Below are 18,575 nucleotides of genomic sequence, written 5' to 3' on the forward strand. Positions count from 1 at the left end.
CTTATAAATATTCTTGTGTATATTACCAAGGTGATTTACAGTGAGTGAGCACTGACCTAAGATTTCACAACATCCCCTTTTCAATACATTTTCTCTGGATCTAAGTTTCTATTGTATTCAGCATGTGCCTCGGTTATACTTAAGTGCCTCTTCAATAACAGCTGAAAAGTTCTAGAAACACAAGCTGGTAACAAACATTTTATGGAAAATATACTGAACATGGGACTTGGTGCAGATCTACATTAACCTTACAGGCAGAAGCTTCTCCTTACCTCTGGGGGTATTTTAGAGGGAGTCACCATCTCACAAGTATTCTTTAGCTGAGACTTGTTTTCTGAAGATGGTAGCTTGGGTGTTTTGACAGGTGTAACATCTGTATGTAGCACCAGCAGCTCTGACTGTTTTGCTGGTAGCTTCACTGGAGTCACAGATGTACACTTGGAGGTGTAGGTCATCTTGCGTCTACGTGGTTGCTTTGGCTTTGTGGGAGTACAAAGACTTGGAATATAACTTCCATTATTCATCTGTGGATCATTATGGCTTGTTAAAGATACGTTGGGTTCACTACTAGCTGCAAAAGCTGAATTACTGAAAGAAGTTAACAAAGTCTCCAGTTTTCCACTTCTCCCCCTCAACTCATGATAAGAAGCCTCATCTTCATACTTATCCTGAATATTGAAAAAAAATTACAAGAGGAATTAAAATTCATCAAACTTACCATATTTTTCTTAATAAATGTAATTTTCATGCTGCAATTCTAAAACAGGATGCCTCTCAGAACTATAAACTGAAATTATCTTTTGATTATGAAACTGCCAACAAACTGGTGACTTTTTAAAATGCATGTTCAGTTATAAATCCATTATAAATGAACCATCTAAGCATTTTTTAAAACACATTTACGCTGTCTTCTTCCACCCATCATTTCCTTCCATTTTCATAAACATGCAGGATGAATCTGCTTATAGTATGAATATACCTCCCCATTTTTTTTGTATTCCCTACCGATTTTAATAATGGCAATCTCTAATGTGATAAAAAGTGCACAGAACTTAGCCAATTCATTCACTGATTTATAATTTCTAACCTGACTGACCAGAATAGCCCTAACAATGGCATCCTCAACGCTTTCATGCTTAACGGTCGTTCCATACTAATACAGCACTATACACTATGGCCTAGTTAATTTTCCTCAGACATTTTAGTTCATCCTATTCGTTAGCTGCCCGATAATTCTGTAAATTACCATAACATTGCAAGTTTTTACGAGTTACATTCCTTTGCACACATGAACATAGAAAGCACACCACTTGTTCATCCAAGTTAAAGGCAAATTTTGTATTTGTCATTCTTTTTCTTTCCTTGATTTGACATTGTAAATAACAGAAGCAGACGACATAGTATTTCCTTCTATGTATGTACATGAGTAGTTGTGCAAACATTCATTTGTTGAAAATGGACTAGTCCAGGAACTGGAAATGACTGACAAGCAGGTTAGTCTTTTACACTGAAAATGAAAACTTCCATTTGGAATGAAATGCACAGATGATAATGGTGTTAGGCTCGCCCCACCCCCACCCCACCCCCGGCATAATCAGGTTTGAAATTATAAATCAATAAATGAACTAAGTTGTATGCATCTTTTATCAAATTTGTGCTTTTCGTTTTGTAAATCGGTAGGGCAAAAAAACAAACAGGGAGGTACAGTCAGACTATAGTATCTTGATTTTTCAGCAGCCACTTACTACTTGGAAATGTACCAGTCTGGCAAAGTTTCTTGCACCAGCATAATCAGCTTTATGTTCCTTGGGAAAGAAGGCAGATATTTATCAGAAGATATACAGTGGCTTAATTAGCTCCCATGCATTAAAGACAATGGACATAATAGAAATTTACTATATGCAGTTTCAAAAATAAGCCAGGATGCCAACCCCTAAGCATACAATCAGGATTCCTAGCATCAATTTTGTAGAGTCTAGGCAGACCATTCAAATGGATAACAACCTGTTTAAAAGTAACAAACCTATGCAACCTGCACATACTGATACAAAGTTGGAAAGATTAAAATCCTACTAATAATAAACAGGGAAAACCCCGGGAAGAACCACCGACCCACGAGAAGCTACTGGCAAGCTTTCTCACATACCCACATTGGCCGAATCCTAGAGCTGAACCCAAGCAGACAGAGGTGAGATGGCAGTGATCCGTAACGGAGAGCGCTTTAGACCACTCTTGGGCCCCTTTTAACAACGTAATTGTATTATTGTACATACTCCCTTATAAGACGACTCCAACTGCAAACTGCACAGACCCAGATCTGCCGGCACATAATGCACTGGAAGATCTGAGTATGTACAGTTTGTTAGGAGTAATCGGTAGAACAATGATCATGGACCTGATCTGCAAGTACATTATGCTACAGTAGATCAGGATCTATGTTAACTACAATAAGTATGTCATGGTCAATAAAGTCAAATGCCACCTTTAGATGTAAAAGAAAGTATGATGCATACTTACTGGAAAGAATGTCTATAATCACAATTTAATCATAATGTTATGATTACTTGTGCTGTTTGTACTGCACATTATAGTTTAAGCACAAATTTTCTATGCATTAGTTTTCCTAAAATCAAAACAATGAAGCAACTTATTAGTGTTTGTTCACACTCTCTCATATATATATATATATATATATATATATATATATATATATATATATATATATATATATATGTCTGGTTGAAAAACAACCAGTCTACAGTAAAAATGCCAATGCATATCCAGGTATCAGCCCATTGATAATAACTGGGATAATAAAATGAACAACCGGGAACCCGTAAAAAAAATGAAGTTCCAAGATCAGATCAAGACACAGATTACGACTACAGTTCAAGGCTAGTATTGTGTGCGCATTTATTCATCATTACAAGGGCTCGCATGGATGTGTAAAATTTACTTGTCATACATTTACTATTTAATAATACAACAGAGGATACTTCTCTCCCTTCTTGTGCGACCTATTTAAGAATCAATGATGATATTTCAAGCAAAACCATCCTAACTTTGTGCTTGTCCATGGTTCATGTGTCATTTTTCTTGTGACTTAAACATGCTTGTTTTGAGATCATGATGACATTATGGGTCAATAACTTTCATCAACAGTGACAGTAAGTACTGATTAAGAAATATCTGAAATAAAATTTAATAACGTGCTACAGTTCAAATAAAAGAAAGCACAAAAATGTCCGGTTTGACTAATGCCATATTCGCCTGAAGTTTATGGTCCTGGAGCGAATGTTAACTGTTGAAGTCAGGGCCACTGTTCACATGTTCGTTTACTGTACATTTTTATTAGCAGGAAACCAAAGACAGATATTTTTGTCATGTAAAAGGTAACACAAAAACTTGGTTACCGTAACATGCACTTCTTATACCATGTTAGGAAAAAATGAACGAAATGGACAACTATATAGGAAGAATTTTTTTCACTCAAATATTTGAATAAAAGGGAACTAATCTTTGTTATTTAATAACACTGAAAACAAAATTTGAATAAAAGTTCACCATGTGTGTAAATGTGGCAATTTTTGCATGAATTTTACATGAAACAGTTCCAAGAAAACAGACAAGTTTCTTGAATGTGAAACCACTTGTCATAGATTCATTCTACTGTGATACTACATTGCGGACCATTCTAAATTGAAAGTATATGGCACCAGATATAAAAAAATTAATTTTTTTATATAAAAAATTTCCCCAAAACACAATTTATCAATGTGACTGATGGATGTTATGTGACTGAAAAAGAGGAGAGTAACTTGGTTAAACTTACAAACATGTTGCACCAGATCGTCAAGGAACGAACCATGGCAGGTAAAGGATAATACAACAATCCTTGTTTGTGGACTTTATGACTGTTCACAAAGTTACAGTAGACATGTACACTAGTTAAAGTGATTGTTGTGCATAAATAATTTATCAATTTCTTTTATGTCTATACCCTTGTACTAACTACTAATCCACATGGATTTAACCAATCTGTGACAAAAATTGTAACTTCAGATCCAGGTAAGTAGCAAAATTAAATGCAAGTTTATCATACAGTTTTCTGTAATTATGGCATGTAATATATAGATTGCTCTTTTTTTGGCAGAGGTTACGCTTTTTTGCCACATATTAGTAATAATTATGCTTATGCTTCTCTTTGTGGCTGTCATGTGTGAACCTACAACAAAGCAGTTCTGCATTTAATACAATTTCCCTTTGATCAGGTACATGGGTAACTGATCATTAGGACTGACAAGTACCCGGTAGAAATTTCCCAAACTTTTGACATCTCTAGTCTACAGTAAGTGATCGTGGCTGTTTGATGTAATGTGCCAGCTAGGGACAACCCAGCTGCAATACATGTGAGCTTGAAACAATGTTCATGTTAGTGGTTGTTTCCTTCTTAAATGAGTGTAGCTACTAAATTGGCCATTTGCATGACCAGGCAACTATCCAGAAAATGGGTGCATTATGGTGGGTGATAAACACATACTCCGATGAAACAATCTACTTTATTTCACTATCCAAAAATTTCACTAGCTTTAATGACATTTTTTTAAAAAAATTCTCAGTGTTTATAATTATTTTACAATATTTAATTTGGTAAACTAAGTAACTAGTTATGATGTACTAGAAAAAACATAACTGATCTCATTATTTAAAGTGACACTTAATTTGTGTTTCTTGCAAGTTATGCTGACATTTCTGCTGTTTGTTTTAATATGTACTTTAGATGAATTTTCATTATTTTAAATTCAACATCTTCATAGAATAACATAAAAGTATTTCAATTTTCCAAAAAACATAAAAAAGAATCAATGTACTGTGTGTATTTAGCATGCTTACAGCAGTGTTGCATGGGGGGGGCAGTCATTAAGTGATGAGAATGTTTTCATGAATAATCGTCAATGAAATTTGTTGACATTGAATGCAGCTAACTTTAATGATATAAATACCTGTAAATGCTACACAATTTTCCTACCATATATTGTTTTGAGCCTGTGATCGGCAAAAGATTTCCTCAGTGTAAATGTTCTGCCTATTGCTGTGTCTGACCTCACTGCAATGATCTCAATAGGACTCACGGTACTAATTCAACTCCAATAGTAAACATATGGAAACACTATCATATTAAAAAATCAATAACTTAAAATTTCTGGGTGCTGATGATGAGACCTATAATTCTCCATGCACATCTAACCTTGGTGCAAGCTTATGTGTGGAGAACACCATATGAGCTGCGGCATTTTGTTTATATACATGTCCATGAAACACATGTTATTGATTCTGCACCAAATGAATCAGGTGTTACTTTCATTATTGAGTACTCCCGAGTCAAGCCTGTAAAAATACTAAAATTGCATCAGTAGAAATTTGTCTATATTTTTTTAAAATTACATATAGGATAAGCTCTCAATTGATATTTTTACTAAAATTTTAATTTTCATTATTAACCAATTATGGACCACCAAACCCGTAAATACTCTATTATTTGTTTACCCATTTCTAGACTGGTTCACAGTTCTTCCATATAATTAGTACCGTGTGTCCTATAACCAGATTTAATTTTTTTAGAAAAAGTTGTATTTTACTCATTGATATTGGAGCATAATTGTAAGAAAGAATTGACCATGCGTGTGCATGGATAAAAGTGCAATAGCATTTTATGTGATACCAATGTATAGAGCTAAATTGCATCCGTATTACATGTTGCCGTGTTGTATTGTACTTATTAGTGGCTTATTCTTGTTATTAAAATAGTTGTTTTCTGCCTTTGTATCTTCATGTTATCTATGGCATGCATGCTACACAAAAAAAACCCCACAAGCATGCTGACATCAGCAAGTATGACATCACAGGGTATCAAATTACATGACACATTGTATTTTCATCTCTCACTGGCTATAAGACAAGTTTTAAATTTCAAAACTGCATTTCTTTTCTTGCTGACTCTCACAGAAATAAGACGCAGTGCATCCCTTATCATATCAACCAAACAAAACAAATAAGTGTGCCACATGATAGGTCAAAATGATAAGAGGCCATTGCCCTTTTGTGACTAAAACAAAGACACACACCCATGAAGCATCAAGAGATGCTGACATTCCAAACTTACTTAAACTATCATCACATGTGATTCATCACACCCAAATATTAATAAAAAGGTATAAAAGCCAAAGAAAAGTTCCATAAGCTTTATTATACTGAAGAATTAAATAACAGAGTGCTACTTTTTAGTATAAAACTATGGGGAAGGGTGAGGAAGCAAAGAATAGACAGAGTAATTTCTTCAAGCCTGGTAATGTTCCCCACAACAAGGGGGAAAATGTGCAACAACCGAAAAGACACAGCCACTTGAGGTCTGTCACATAAGGACAACAAGAGACAAATTTGAAAAAGCTATCCAAAGTTCCTATAATGCTGACATTGATGTTGGAGACAGAAAGCCTATGTACAAACTGCTGTGGCTGAAGCTAATAAGTAAGCTGGAGGTGGAGAAATATGTGAAAAACATTGCAATGCCAAGACAAGTCCATGTTTCTATGTAATATTCAGACACTGATCAAATTTATCACTGCATAAACTACTTAATAGAATTGAACTGCATATTAAAGTTGTCTAATACATAAATCTATACCTACATTTACCCAAAACTCATAAAAAGTTAAGAAGAAGTCTCAAAATCATTACTGTGGCTACTTTCCACTATAAGCAGTGTTAAATTACTTAGATTTTAATATAAAGCTGAATAAAATGCATAAATTATTGAAAAAAGAGAAACAAAGCAAACCTTGCAATCACTCAATTACAGTCAAAGGGGAGGGAATACACCTTGATTCAGCAAACCAAGTAGCAAGCTCTAATTTACAGCTAAATGATTCCTTACTATTACTTGATAGTAAGTGCAGAGCAATGCTGGCTTTATAAATAGCTTTTGTTTCAAATGTGAAACCATATTTCTGATATGAAGCATGTTTTCATCTATTCACAACAACAGATCTGGTGAACAAAACACACAGGAAAAAATGCTGAGATGTGGTATAATGTGTTCCGAGAGCACCAGTTCCAACACCCTGACTATAAAGGTTTTCTATCACGGGACTTGGTACATGAAGAGAAAAGAGGTCTGGTGTGGTGGGAGAGAGCAATATGTTCACCATGCAGCTATACATCAAGAATGTTTCAACTGTATGAAGAGATCCCAAAGAGAGGTTGGGGAAGAAAAACTGCCTGTGTAAATAATGCAATACAGAGAGAACTTCTGCAGAATTCTATTGGGAATGAAGGGTTGAAAACTATTCTTTTAAATGAAAATGTCCCTCCCTGCTCCCTCAATAAAAGGAATGCAGAAAAGTTCCAATACTGTTTGCCAAAAAATTGAATGTACACCACTCCCTCGATAACTCGCGCACATCGGGGTCCAGAAACATCGACCGCACTATAAGTGAGGCACGAGTTATCGAGGGATCTATAAAATAAGCCCAAAACCAATAAAGTGATTGACGACATAGAGGAGAAATAAAGGGGGGGGGGTAGGCAGATTATACTGTTGAATACTCACTTTATAATCGTTCTGAGATTAACTGTTAATAAATATCTCTTCATAACGGTGTACTTTATTATTTTCTCATAGGACAACATTAATTTCAGGATAAATTACAGTATATTGAGGCGATCATCGAAAACATTATTCCACGTGGTTTCCATTCGCTTAACATGTGTACCACTTCACACATTGTGTACTACGTCACTAATTTTTATGTTGAATTGGATACATTTAGTTTTATTGTTTGATCCAAATTAGACGTTTTTTTTAATATACAAAAGATCGACTCTTTTCGAGAAACAGTGTCGATCGAACGATAGATAAATAGATTTGAATGTGATAGAAGTAAAATGGAAAACAAAAAAAACAAGGGTTAATCAGTACTAACATATTTAATTGGTCTACAAATTTAAAACAACGTAAATTAGAACAATACTTGCCGTTTGTGCTATGCCTGACAAATATCAATTCACTTTTTGAAAAAATCAGTTATTTTTGTGTGTGTGTGCTTGGTTTCTCTGCTGCCGAGCAAAATCCCTCACATTTCTCAACTGCATGAGCTTTACGTAGTCAACATTTTGGGTCTCCAGCCACCTTATGGCAATATCAAAATATTTGATTGCTTCCTGTGCAGAGGGGTGGGGGTGCAACATCTGCGTCTTCATCACTTTCAACACTTGTGTTACTCCAGTTAGAATCGTCTTCTGCTGCAAATCTGTTCGCTATAGAAATAATTATAGTTTCATCTGACATGTATTCGGCTGTGGGGCAATCATTGTCAGCACAAATCCACTCCTCCATATCATCAAGAGAAACGCCCATCTCAGGACCATGAGTCTGTACGAATTTCTCCCAAACAGCCTCGGCATTAATGACATCAGTTTCACTGAAACATTCGAAGTCACTATCATCGTTGTTGTCTCTGTTACTGTTTTGCTTTACGTCAAAGGCAGCTCCAAGACCCTTAATCCAGCACCCGAGGTCTCTTGTAATCGATTTTTTTTTTAAATGCAACAAACACTTCCCCAAGTTGTTGATCAAAACAAAGCCGGCATGTACATGTAATTAGGTTCTCACAGAAGTACTCACAGGTTTCGATGTGACGGTCTATTGACTCTTTTCATGTTTTCAATGAACAGAATATATTGTGATTATGTTTACACTGAAACGGAATTAAAGGATTAGAACGTGACTTTCACACAGGAAGACATTTAATTGGTGTTTATTTCATAATCTGTTGCCACCTGTTAGCATTTACCAGAAGTTTACATTGATCGCAATTTCACCAGACTGTTTATTTACAGTATACTGACAACTATTTATCATAAAAACTTACATAATATATGATATCTTTAAACAGAGGTCTCGCTAGGATTTTAAAACTGGGTCTTTCTGCCTCTGAATTCAATCACTAAATATCAGTAAATTTTCTCACTCGGCCGCTAGTCAAAGCCTTAGAACTAGCCGCCTAGCTGTTGCATCATGTTCTTTTTTTTTTTAATGTACTCTTATAAAATGGCAACAGTACATCAGAGAGTCTTTCAGTCACTGAATTCTGTCATTGTAAATATCACCATAGTTAACTGATCAACACATTTTCCCCCAAAGCAGGTGGCTGAAACAGGACCGGCAAATCTTTGAATTTTCCCACGCACCTATTACATGCGTACGGAGGACTCCTGCCTCCGTGATTTTCTGCTTCCCAGATCAAAAATTGGCGTACAAATACGCATAATTAAGCGTTTTCGAGATCTCTGAAATTAATTCTTCTTTAGAACTTGCAAATTTCAAAATATGGATTATATTTTTACGGGCATTAATCACAATTTTCGATGATAAAACGAGCAATGTATCAAGGTTTAATTTATCAATTCTTATCGTAATTTTTTCATTTTCAGCATATTTTAAAGATATTTTAAATACATTTTCTCTGGAAAAAATCGGAAGCCAAGATGGACACCGCGTTATAAGCGGGATCGCGAGTTATCCGGGCGCGAGTTATCGAGGGAGCAGTATACCAATATGAGAAACATGCTGAACATAGAAAAGATGTCAAGGAGTTTAATTCTATGATAAGAAATAAGACAGATATAATTTATATTCAATGTGACTCGACATATAATAATGCAATTTACAGGTTGAGGCAATGCAGCATGTGCAGTTTTGTGCACAGTCCTTGATTTTTACAATGTTCTCTGCTTTGATCTGCTGAATGTGTCTCTAAAGTTAAATGATCAGTATTGATACATAAGTGATTGTGACATAAGTGGCTTACATTTAAAATCTTCCCCCACCCCCTTTTGGGGAATTGTTGCATTTGTTAAATGGTATTTAACCATATAGGCCAATCTGTGGGCACCAACATATGAAATTCTGCCATCAGGCCATACTTTTGCTCTTTTCCCCATGGCCTGAGCTATCTACTGCCACTGTCCAGTGTATAAAACCATTCCCATGTCTTTTGTATAGATTTTTTCTCCAAAATCACATGCAAACCATGAAAAAAAAGACTCCATTATGATTGTCATATGCAAAAACCACCAAAATGATACTCTGGATGCACATGGTAACCATGGAAACAACAAGCTCCTATTATGGTATAGGTCGCATATAGGACTCAAGGTACTAATTCAACTCCAATAGTAAACATATGGAAACACTATCATATTAAAAAATCAATAACTTAAAATTTCTGGGTGCTGATGATGAGACCTATAATTCTCCATGCACATCTAACCTTGGTGCAAGCTTATGTGTGAAGAACACCATATGAGCTGCAGCACTTTGTTTATTTACATGTCCATGAAACACGTTATTGATTCTGCACCAAATGAATCAGGTGCTACTTTCATTATTGAGTACTCCCTAGTCAAGCCTGTAAAAATACTAAAATTGCATCAGTAGAAATTTGTCTATATTTTTTAAAATTACATATAGGATAAGCTCTCAAAAGATATTTTTAGTCAAAATTTTAATTTTCATTATTAACAATTATGGACCACCAAACCAGTAAATACTCTTATTATTATTTGTTCACCCATTTCTAGACTGGTTCACAGTTCTTCCGTATAATTAGTACTGTGTGTCCAATAAGGGATCACTACCAGGTCATTGCTAGTTTTTACATACAGCAAAGGTTGAAATGAAATTAACGTGCCCATATGAAGATTTAGTGATCTGAAATTTTCTTTCCAGTTCCATTGTTCTATTTATTTCAACTGGTGTAATTGCACTTTTAGCTATCAACCAAAGTTTGTGTTGTTTCTTTTACAGTGATATTCACCACTGTGTTAGTATAATCAAGTAAGAAGCGTGGATTCGAGTCTTGGGCTTCTGATATGTGAGAAAGCTTGCCGGTAGCTTCTCGTGGGTCGGTGGTTCTTTCCGGGGCTTTTGCCAGGTTCTTCCCAAACCATTAATACTGGCCGCCATGTATAGCCTATCTTGTGCTGAAAAATGGTGTTAAACCCTATAACAACAAAAACAACAATTACAAATAATTACATTCTTACACAATCTTGACAGTCACATATACACATGCTACAGAATGATGACACAATACTATATGTTGAATATATGAAACAAAATTGTTATCACCACCCTATTGTTGGAGTTATCTGTACTTGTCCAGGCAGAGCTGTCTCCTGCTACCTCCGTCACAACAATAGGACTGATCTGTTGACTAATGGTAAGCATACTAGCTTCAATGTCTGCAGGCACATTGTATCTCTTTTTTCCAGATCCATTGCTAAAAGAAGAAAAAAAGATGTAGGATGATTTCTTTCAAAATTTATTAAAACATAGTGATCATTTCTTGTGAAAAAGCTGCTTGCTATATTTGCTAATGGACCAGTATCACTGTACATATCTAAATTTAAAGGGCTTCCAACCATGATGCTTTCTGTAAAATTTCTTCAAATTATGTTAAACAGTTTTTGAGAAGCAATTTAAAGTTTTTTTCTTCTGTCTTTAGTAATGGCAATCAGTATCTGATAACATACTGTATTTACCATATATGTTGGGAAACCATATTTGTTGGGACACCATAAATTAATTTTAGAAGTAATTGTTTTGTGTATCATTGTACATATCTAAATTTGTATGTTCTGTATGTTTGTATGATTTGTATGTTCTGGGACAGATTGTTTTTTTCGAGTCGTAAGTTGTGGGACACCTTTTAAATCATTCGAAAATTACATGCACTCCAAATGAAATTTTATTTAAAAAATATAAAACTCTGTACTTGAGATAAAACTCTTTAATCAACCACAGCAGCATCTCTTTAACACATCCCTTCTCCTGCATACAAATGATCCATTCTTTTGATGCATGAATATTTTTTTAAAGCTTTTTCATACCATGAACGATTGCTAGAGGCAACACATCTCCTGAAGGAGAAACTGCAATGACTAAAGTCAGATTGTTTCAAATCTGCACCAGTCTAATTCTCACACTTTTGACCACCATCTTATCATCAGTCCATCCAGGAATGCAAAGTACACTCGAATTGCATCCATGTTAATGATCATATTGTCAGCGAAATTATCTGCTTCTCTTTTGGCCTTTATGAATTTTCTCCAGATCTACTGGGGGAAGTGAAGTTATTTATGTCCATGCATGAAGCATTATACTGTGTCACTTTAAAATTGTTCCAATTTATTTTCAAAATTACAGTGAATACTGATGAAAGGAACCAAAGTCAGCTTCCATATCTCGACCAACTTTGTATATCCTTCCCCCAATTTTTTTCCGCACACATAAAAAAATCCATAGTTGGCTTCTGAGGTCAGCTTGCTTTGCAATAGAATATCTTTGTATTGATAGCCTTTTAAAAAGAAAAAAACAGGCTTCAGAGTATCCAAAGTCAGCTTCCGAGGTCGGCTTGCTTTGTAATAAAAATAACCTTTGTCTTTGATGTTCTGTCAGTAAATTCAAAGGAGTTTACTGCTCGCTGCCAGTTGTGTTCATTCACCACCTGAGCTTCAATTTTGCTTTCTATATGTAGTTATAATTTATACAAAGGAGAATTGATGTCTGTGGGCAAATAATAATGATACTTTTGCAACCCGTGCTGGCAAAAAGATTGTCACTTACACTCAAGTAAATGTGCTTTCAAATCATGATTTTTATTTGTGAGATACTGTCATACAGTTGACCTAGATATAATTCAATCTTGTTTTTTTATAGCTCCTAACACCATACCGTGCGTGAATGGCAGTTGTCTTCAATACATTGTTTGATTATTTCCCTCTTGTTCATGAACTCATCTGCTTCTCTTCTGGCCTGCATGAATTCATCATGACTTTATTTTCTCCAAATATTCTGGGCAATGCTGGGTCATGGATGTCCATGCACAAAGCACTACACTGTATTACTTTAATATCTGTTTCACTGTTTCATTTTCAAAATTCACATGAATACCAGTGACAGGAACCAAAGTTTGTTTCCGTATCTCAGCCAGCTTTGTATATTCAAAAAGAAAAGAAGAAATAAATCTGCACACTTAAAAGAATCCATAGTTGGCTTCTGATGTCGGCTTGCTTTGCAAAACAATCGGACCATTGTATTGATATTATTTGCGAGATACTGTCATACAGTAGACCTGGATATAATTCAATCTTGATTATTTTGCACCTAACACTGTGTCATGCGTGAATGACAGATGACTTCAAGATATCGGTTGATTATTTCCCTCTTGTTTATGATTTTGTTAGATCTGTTTTTCAGTCGGATAACATATTCAAACCTTTGAGCACAACCAAACACAATTTGTTTCTCAATGTTCATGTTACTAAACAACAAGGCGTGTGTTATCAGACATAAGCAATACACTCTACAATATGGAAGCCTGTGCTACATATACAGATTTCATGGATATTTTTTATTCTTTAATGCTTATGTTGAAAAAAAAAGGAATAAATCATAACAATACAAGGTTAGTTTCTTTCTTTTTATTATCAAGTAAGCATTTTGTTATATCTATTTTATTGCAACTTGCATGGGGAGGGGGGGCACAAATGCAATACAAATTTATTTCATTTCTTAAGTCTTGGGACATATGACCTAGGTGAAAAAAAGTTTCACCAAGTTCTGGGACAGGAATTTTTTAAAATTTTTTATCATGTTCCAATATATACAGTAAATATGGTATTAGCATAATTTGTACAAATCTGTAAAAATAAAAGGTCTTCATGGCATAATGCTTTCGGTCAAATCAGACAAACTGCTGTACAGCAGTTGTTTAAAATTGTTATAATTTTAGTAATGGTGTCCATAATATCAGCTCAGTGCCATTTGTACATATTAATAACAATCTGAATGATATTTGGTTTTAATACAACATTGACAAGATGATTATTGTAAATTCTGGAGAACACTTGTTGACTTACATGCACAGTAATATATATTGCTGAATGAATGGCATATGGGAGATAACCCAATTTACAATATAATCTTCTGCAATTGTGGTCCTGTCCATATACACCTGTTTCACTCAGGATTCTTGTTTTTTTTTTTGCCCCTGCAAATTTTCAAGGGGCCCCGAGCGTGGTCTAAAGCACTCTCCGTCATGGATCACTGCCATCTCACCTCTGTCTGCGTGGGTTTGAGTCTTGGATTCGGCCAATGTGGATATATGACAAAGCTTGCCAGTAGCTTCTCGTGGGTCAGTGGTTCTTTCTGGGGTTTTCCCTGGTTCTTCCTTCACCATTAATACTAGCCTCCATCTATAGCCTATCCTGCGCTGAAAAATGGCGTTAAACCCTAAAACAACAACAGCAAATTTTCAAGGACTGTTTTTACCAGTCCACAGAAACACAACAACAAATTTTTGTTTACCTTATCGGTAATTCATTTTTACTCAAGCTGAAAAAGCCCATATACATGCACGTCCCTGTTATGATTTGGTCTGTGACTGTGGTGGAAAGGTGAACAGCCTACCAATATTTGTATAATGATAAATGTAATCAGCATCTAAACGTGACACGTTAAAACAGGCATCAGCACATAATTGCCAATGGGAGCAGGTTCCAACCCGGATGAATTATAGTCAACTTGACTTAATTTGCACCAGGGGGAGTAAATGTTGTCAATAATTTCCTTTCTCACTGACAGAAACAAGTGCATGTAGCCATAGCAGTTGTTTTGCAGTACAATGTGGTGGATATGATTGTTAGTCATTTACGCTCCAACACTCGGACTTGTTCTAGATTAGATTTTCCTTTCAGGAGGAAACTGCACTATTTCTTCTGTTTTGAAGACAACACCATAATGCCTTCAAAATTGAAGTGATGACATGAAATATTATGTTTTTCAAGCATTCATGCATACAAAACATAGAGGGTGGTGAAAAAACTGGGTCCTGCATCTGATCTAATGGTGCATCCTGAAATGGCATAAAAGGCTGAATTAAAATCTCTGACAACAGATATCTTTAACTTGTCAAGGATGAAAATGGCATATGAACAGATTACAAGTCTGTCTGTAATCTGCATACTGAAATACAACCGCAATGTCAACATATAATTAAGGTCCCTCTCCACTGCCTCTTTCTGCAAAAAAGGATATGCACCTCTTCCCTTAATTTCACCAGATTCGACTACGGTGATGTTTCAGCAGAGGAATACATGGCAGGAGAGGGTGCAAGTCCATAGGGCTGTCTTCCCCCTCCTTCCTTGGGAAAGGAAGGTGGGTTAGAGAGCTCCCTTCTAGTGGCTCTTTGGCAACCTTGTTGGTCAAATGAACACCTACAGTGCAGTCTTTCTTTTTCGAATGTTTCAAATTTATATGAGCAAAATTAAAGAGATGATAATAAAAATTACAAACACAACTTTTTTTTTAATATACCAGAAAAGCATAAACCATATACATGTGAGAATAAGATGTAATTACAAAACATAATTATTACACCAAAAGTGTAATGGTTGGCATGTATGTAGATACAGGGACTGAAGCTGGGTGGATCCAAAGACTGAAAAACAATACTGTAAAGGATATAGTGACTGGTGTCGGATACTGTCTATGGTAGCTGTGTGTGCAATATTCATATGTGCCATGTCTGCTTCCTTGCAGTACATCATCAGGAATGAACAAATTGTTTCAAACAGACTATAAAAATTAGTTTATGTTTGCATCTAAATCAGACAAATTAGGTTCTGCTGTGATGGAGGGTGTACCTATTTTTCACCTGTTTAGTGATGTTGTATCTGTTCATTATCTGGAAAACACTGTTTCAAGCTGAACATTAATTTCCTGTTTTTTGTTTTGATGCATATTATAGATGATATATGGACTTTATAACAAAGAAGAAACAGTGAAACAGGTCACCATTATATTCCAGTTGTTTTAATTAAATTCCTTCATTGGGGCACCTTGGCTAATAGTTTGCAGTATTACATAATGGGGTCAAAAGTCATCATTAGGGTGTACAGGTGGTACATCAGTCCATATTGTGTCTCCACACTAGTGATTCTAAAAATGCATCTCTGATAATAGTCTGCAACTAATTTAAAAACAGTTGGACAAGATACCTTGTAAAAAATTGCTGCTGTCTAATAGCAAATTCTTCCTGGATGTTTACAAATGTGGCTGCTGTATAGATATTTTCTTCCTTCTTCAAAAGAACCCTTTTCCCTCTATGAGATGCTGAAAGAAACAAAGTCTGGAGTGAAAATCTATAAATTTTTATTGATGATGATAAAATAAGATTTGTTTCTTCTTCAGAATTGTACACATAACTTGGTACTTGGATTCTTGTTTTTGGTATCACACGAAGTACTGATCTGACGAGGTTTCCTGGTGTCCCTTACGACATAACTGACAGAAAATAGGTAATTTACTTTTCTTCACATTACGCCAGATAGCCTATAACATTGCTTGGCATTTTAAAATTATTTTCATGCATTTAGGCAAATGATTATACTCCTCTACTATGGTGCTCATATCTGGCAGGTTATGAAACTGACAGACATGGAATTTTAAAATGAAGTGCACAAAGCATTCACATACTTCCAGTGCCACGTTTCCATGCAATTTTGAAGGTGAATAATTTCATTATCAGGGCTTGAATTTAACACAAATTTCTTTGTAGCCAGAAGGACTAGTATATTGAGAAATTTACTAGTCCTGCCAAGTCTTTACTAGTCCTGTTCACAAAACAATGTCACACAGCTTTCATGTAAGTTTACCGATTCAATTTTAAAGTTCGAACAACCCGCAACAAAACTGGATGTTTTCTGTGTGTTTGTTTGCGAATTCCATACACCAGTTACACCACATAACGTTCCTTTCCTCATCATAATTCAGCCATTCCCTGTCTTTTGTCCATTTCTTCTGAAACTTTCCATTATGCTTTTCCTCATCATTCTCATTCAACTTCTGCTTTTTTCCAGTGGCTGAACACCTTCTATCAAATGCCATATTTTGCCTGTCTTATAAGGAGGGAATTGTGCCTTGTTTTGAAGAAAAGGAATGGCACAGTGTCCTTTATACAAGAAAGAGCAAGAAACACGTTTCAAAACACGTGTCTTTGCCCCCCTCCCACAATTAAATGGCCTCTCTCTCACAAAGACTTAACTTCAGTGGATGTTCTGCATGATCAAAGCAGTGTCTATTGTAAACACTGTTATAAAATATTAGCATCAGAAGATAGTGTTCGTTTCAGCTTGGAAAAGGTGTGTTCCCGTCAAACGAAGCCATCTAACACTTGGTGCGTTGTATTTAACAGCTCCAATTATGGTATCATAAGTCGTAAGTTTGGTAATTGTTCCTAATTAACTGAACCTCAATGTATTGTTGAAATTAATAATAAGGCGGAAAATTTTCAAATCTTAGATGCCCATGCTCAGATATTTTAATTCCCAACAAATGTACAGCATTCTGCTTAGATATCTCCAAGTGTATTCAATTATTTGTTCATTCTTGTAAGGAAATATATATAAGCTATTCTTATCATCATAGAAAAAGTTGTTGTATGGAAAGGATGTGTCAATAACATGGTCGTAATGAACTGATCTAATTCTTATAATTATTTCGATGGAAATGTAAAATATGTAGTTTCCTGTTTGTGACTGTTAGAGCATTTGGGTAGCGAGCAAAAAAAAGAAAGAAAAAAAGAAACTTAAACAAAAATACGTGCCAACTAATTTCTTTGAATAGTTTTTGCCGTGTTCTTTTGTGTGGTATACAGCTTTGTAGTTTGTTAATGTGGTCGAGTGAATGGAGCGTGATACCACGTCATTTTTTTAATTCGTTATCAGATTAATTAGGATCAAACCAAACTTCCGTTGTTAATGACATGACCATAATTTGCACTGTTAAGTGAAATGCACAACATCGGATGGATTCTTGTTATAGAAACGCACTTTTCTGAGTCAGAAATTGACTTCATCTTCTCATGCTAATATTGTATGGCTGTGTTTACAATGGCCACTGCTTTGATTCTACAGAACATCTGCTAAGTCAAGTCTTTATTAGGGAATGGCATAAACAAATGCTGACTATTGATAACCGAAACTTACTAGCCCATCGGACTATTAACATTATGAAAGTTACTAGTCCGACTGGAAATCTGCTAGCCTTGGGCTAGCAGACTACCACTAATTTTGAGCCCTGATTATGCATTAACTTCATTCAAGTACTTCATCTTTTTCTCTTTGTCATATTATGAGTCTGGGGAAAAAAATATAGTTGCGGAGTGGAAACAAATTGTAATGATGCAAGACCTACCTTTTGCGTAGCTAACCTTTCTGGGATGGAAACCTCATCCTTATGATGATTATTTATCCTCCCATAGGATGACTACCAGAAGCCTGCCCTATAATCTGGTGCATGCCCAGAAATCTTCATCTCTTTAAGGATGAAGACCATTGTTGAAACATCATTAGCATTGGAGGAGGGAATCTGACAGTAGAAACAGTAAGTAATGAACTAGTTTTACCCATCACCACCCCTTACATTTTAATATCAGCTATAATGTTACCCG

At 35.4% G+C, this 18,575-nt stretch overlaps 1 protein-coding gene across 2 annotated transcripts in view; it reads right to left on the reverse strand.

The window, feature by feature from the left end:
• The window catches only part of LOC149785723 (uncharacterized), a 98,767-nt gene that overhangs the window by 60,458 nt on the left and 19,734 nt on the right, over positions 1-18,575 (reverse strand). For both annotated transcript variants that reach the window (XM_089979598.1, XM_089979597.1), the window contains exons 4-6: positions 16,123-16,237; positions 11,195-11,342; positions 273-668 (exon numbers count right to left, since the gene is read on the reverse strand). In XM_089979598.1, the coding sequence (XP_089835724.1) occupies positions 273-668; positions 11,195-11,342; positions 16,123-16,237 (659 nt within the window). The remainder of the gene's footprint in view (positions 1-272; positions 669-11,194; positions 11,343-16,122; positions 16,238-18,575) is intronic.

Source organism: Sinohyriopsis cumingii, chromosome 13 (genome assembly GCF_028554795.1).
Source record: "Sinohyriopsis cumingii isolate HCF-2022 chromosome 13, ASM2855479v2, whole genome shotgun sequence".
Classification (NCBI taxonomy): Eukaryota; Metazoa; Mollusca; class Bivalvia; order Unionida; family Unionidae; genus Sinohyriopsis; species Sinohyriopsis cumingii.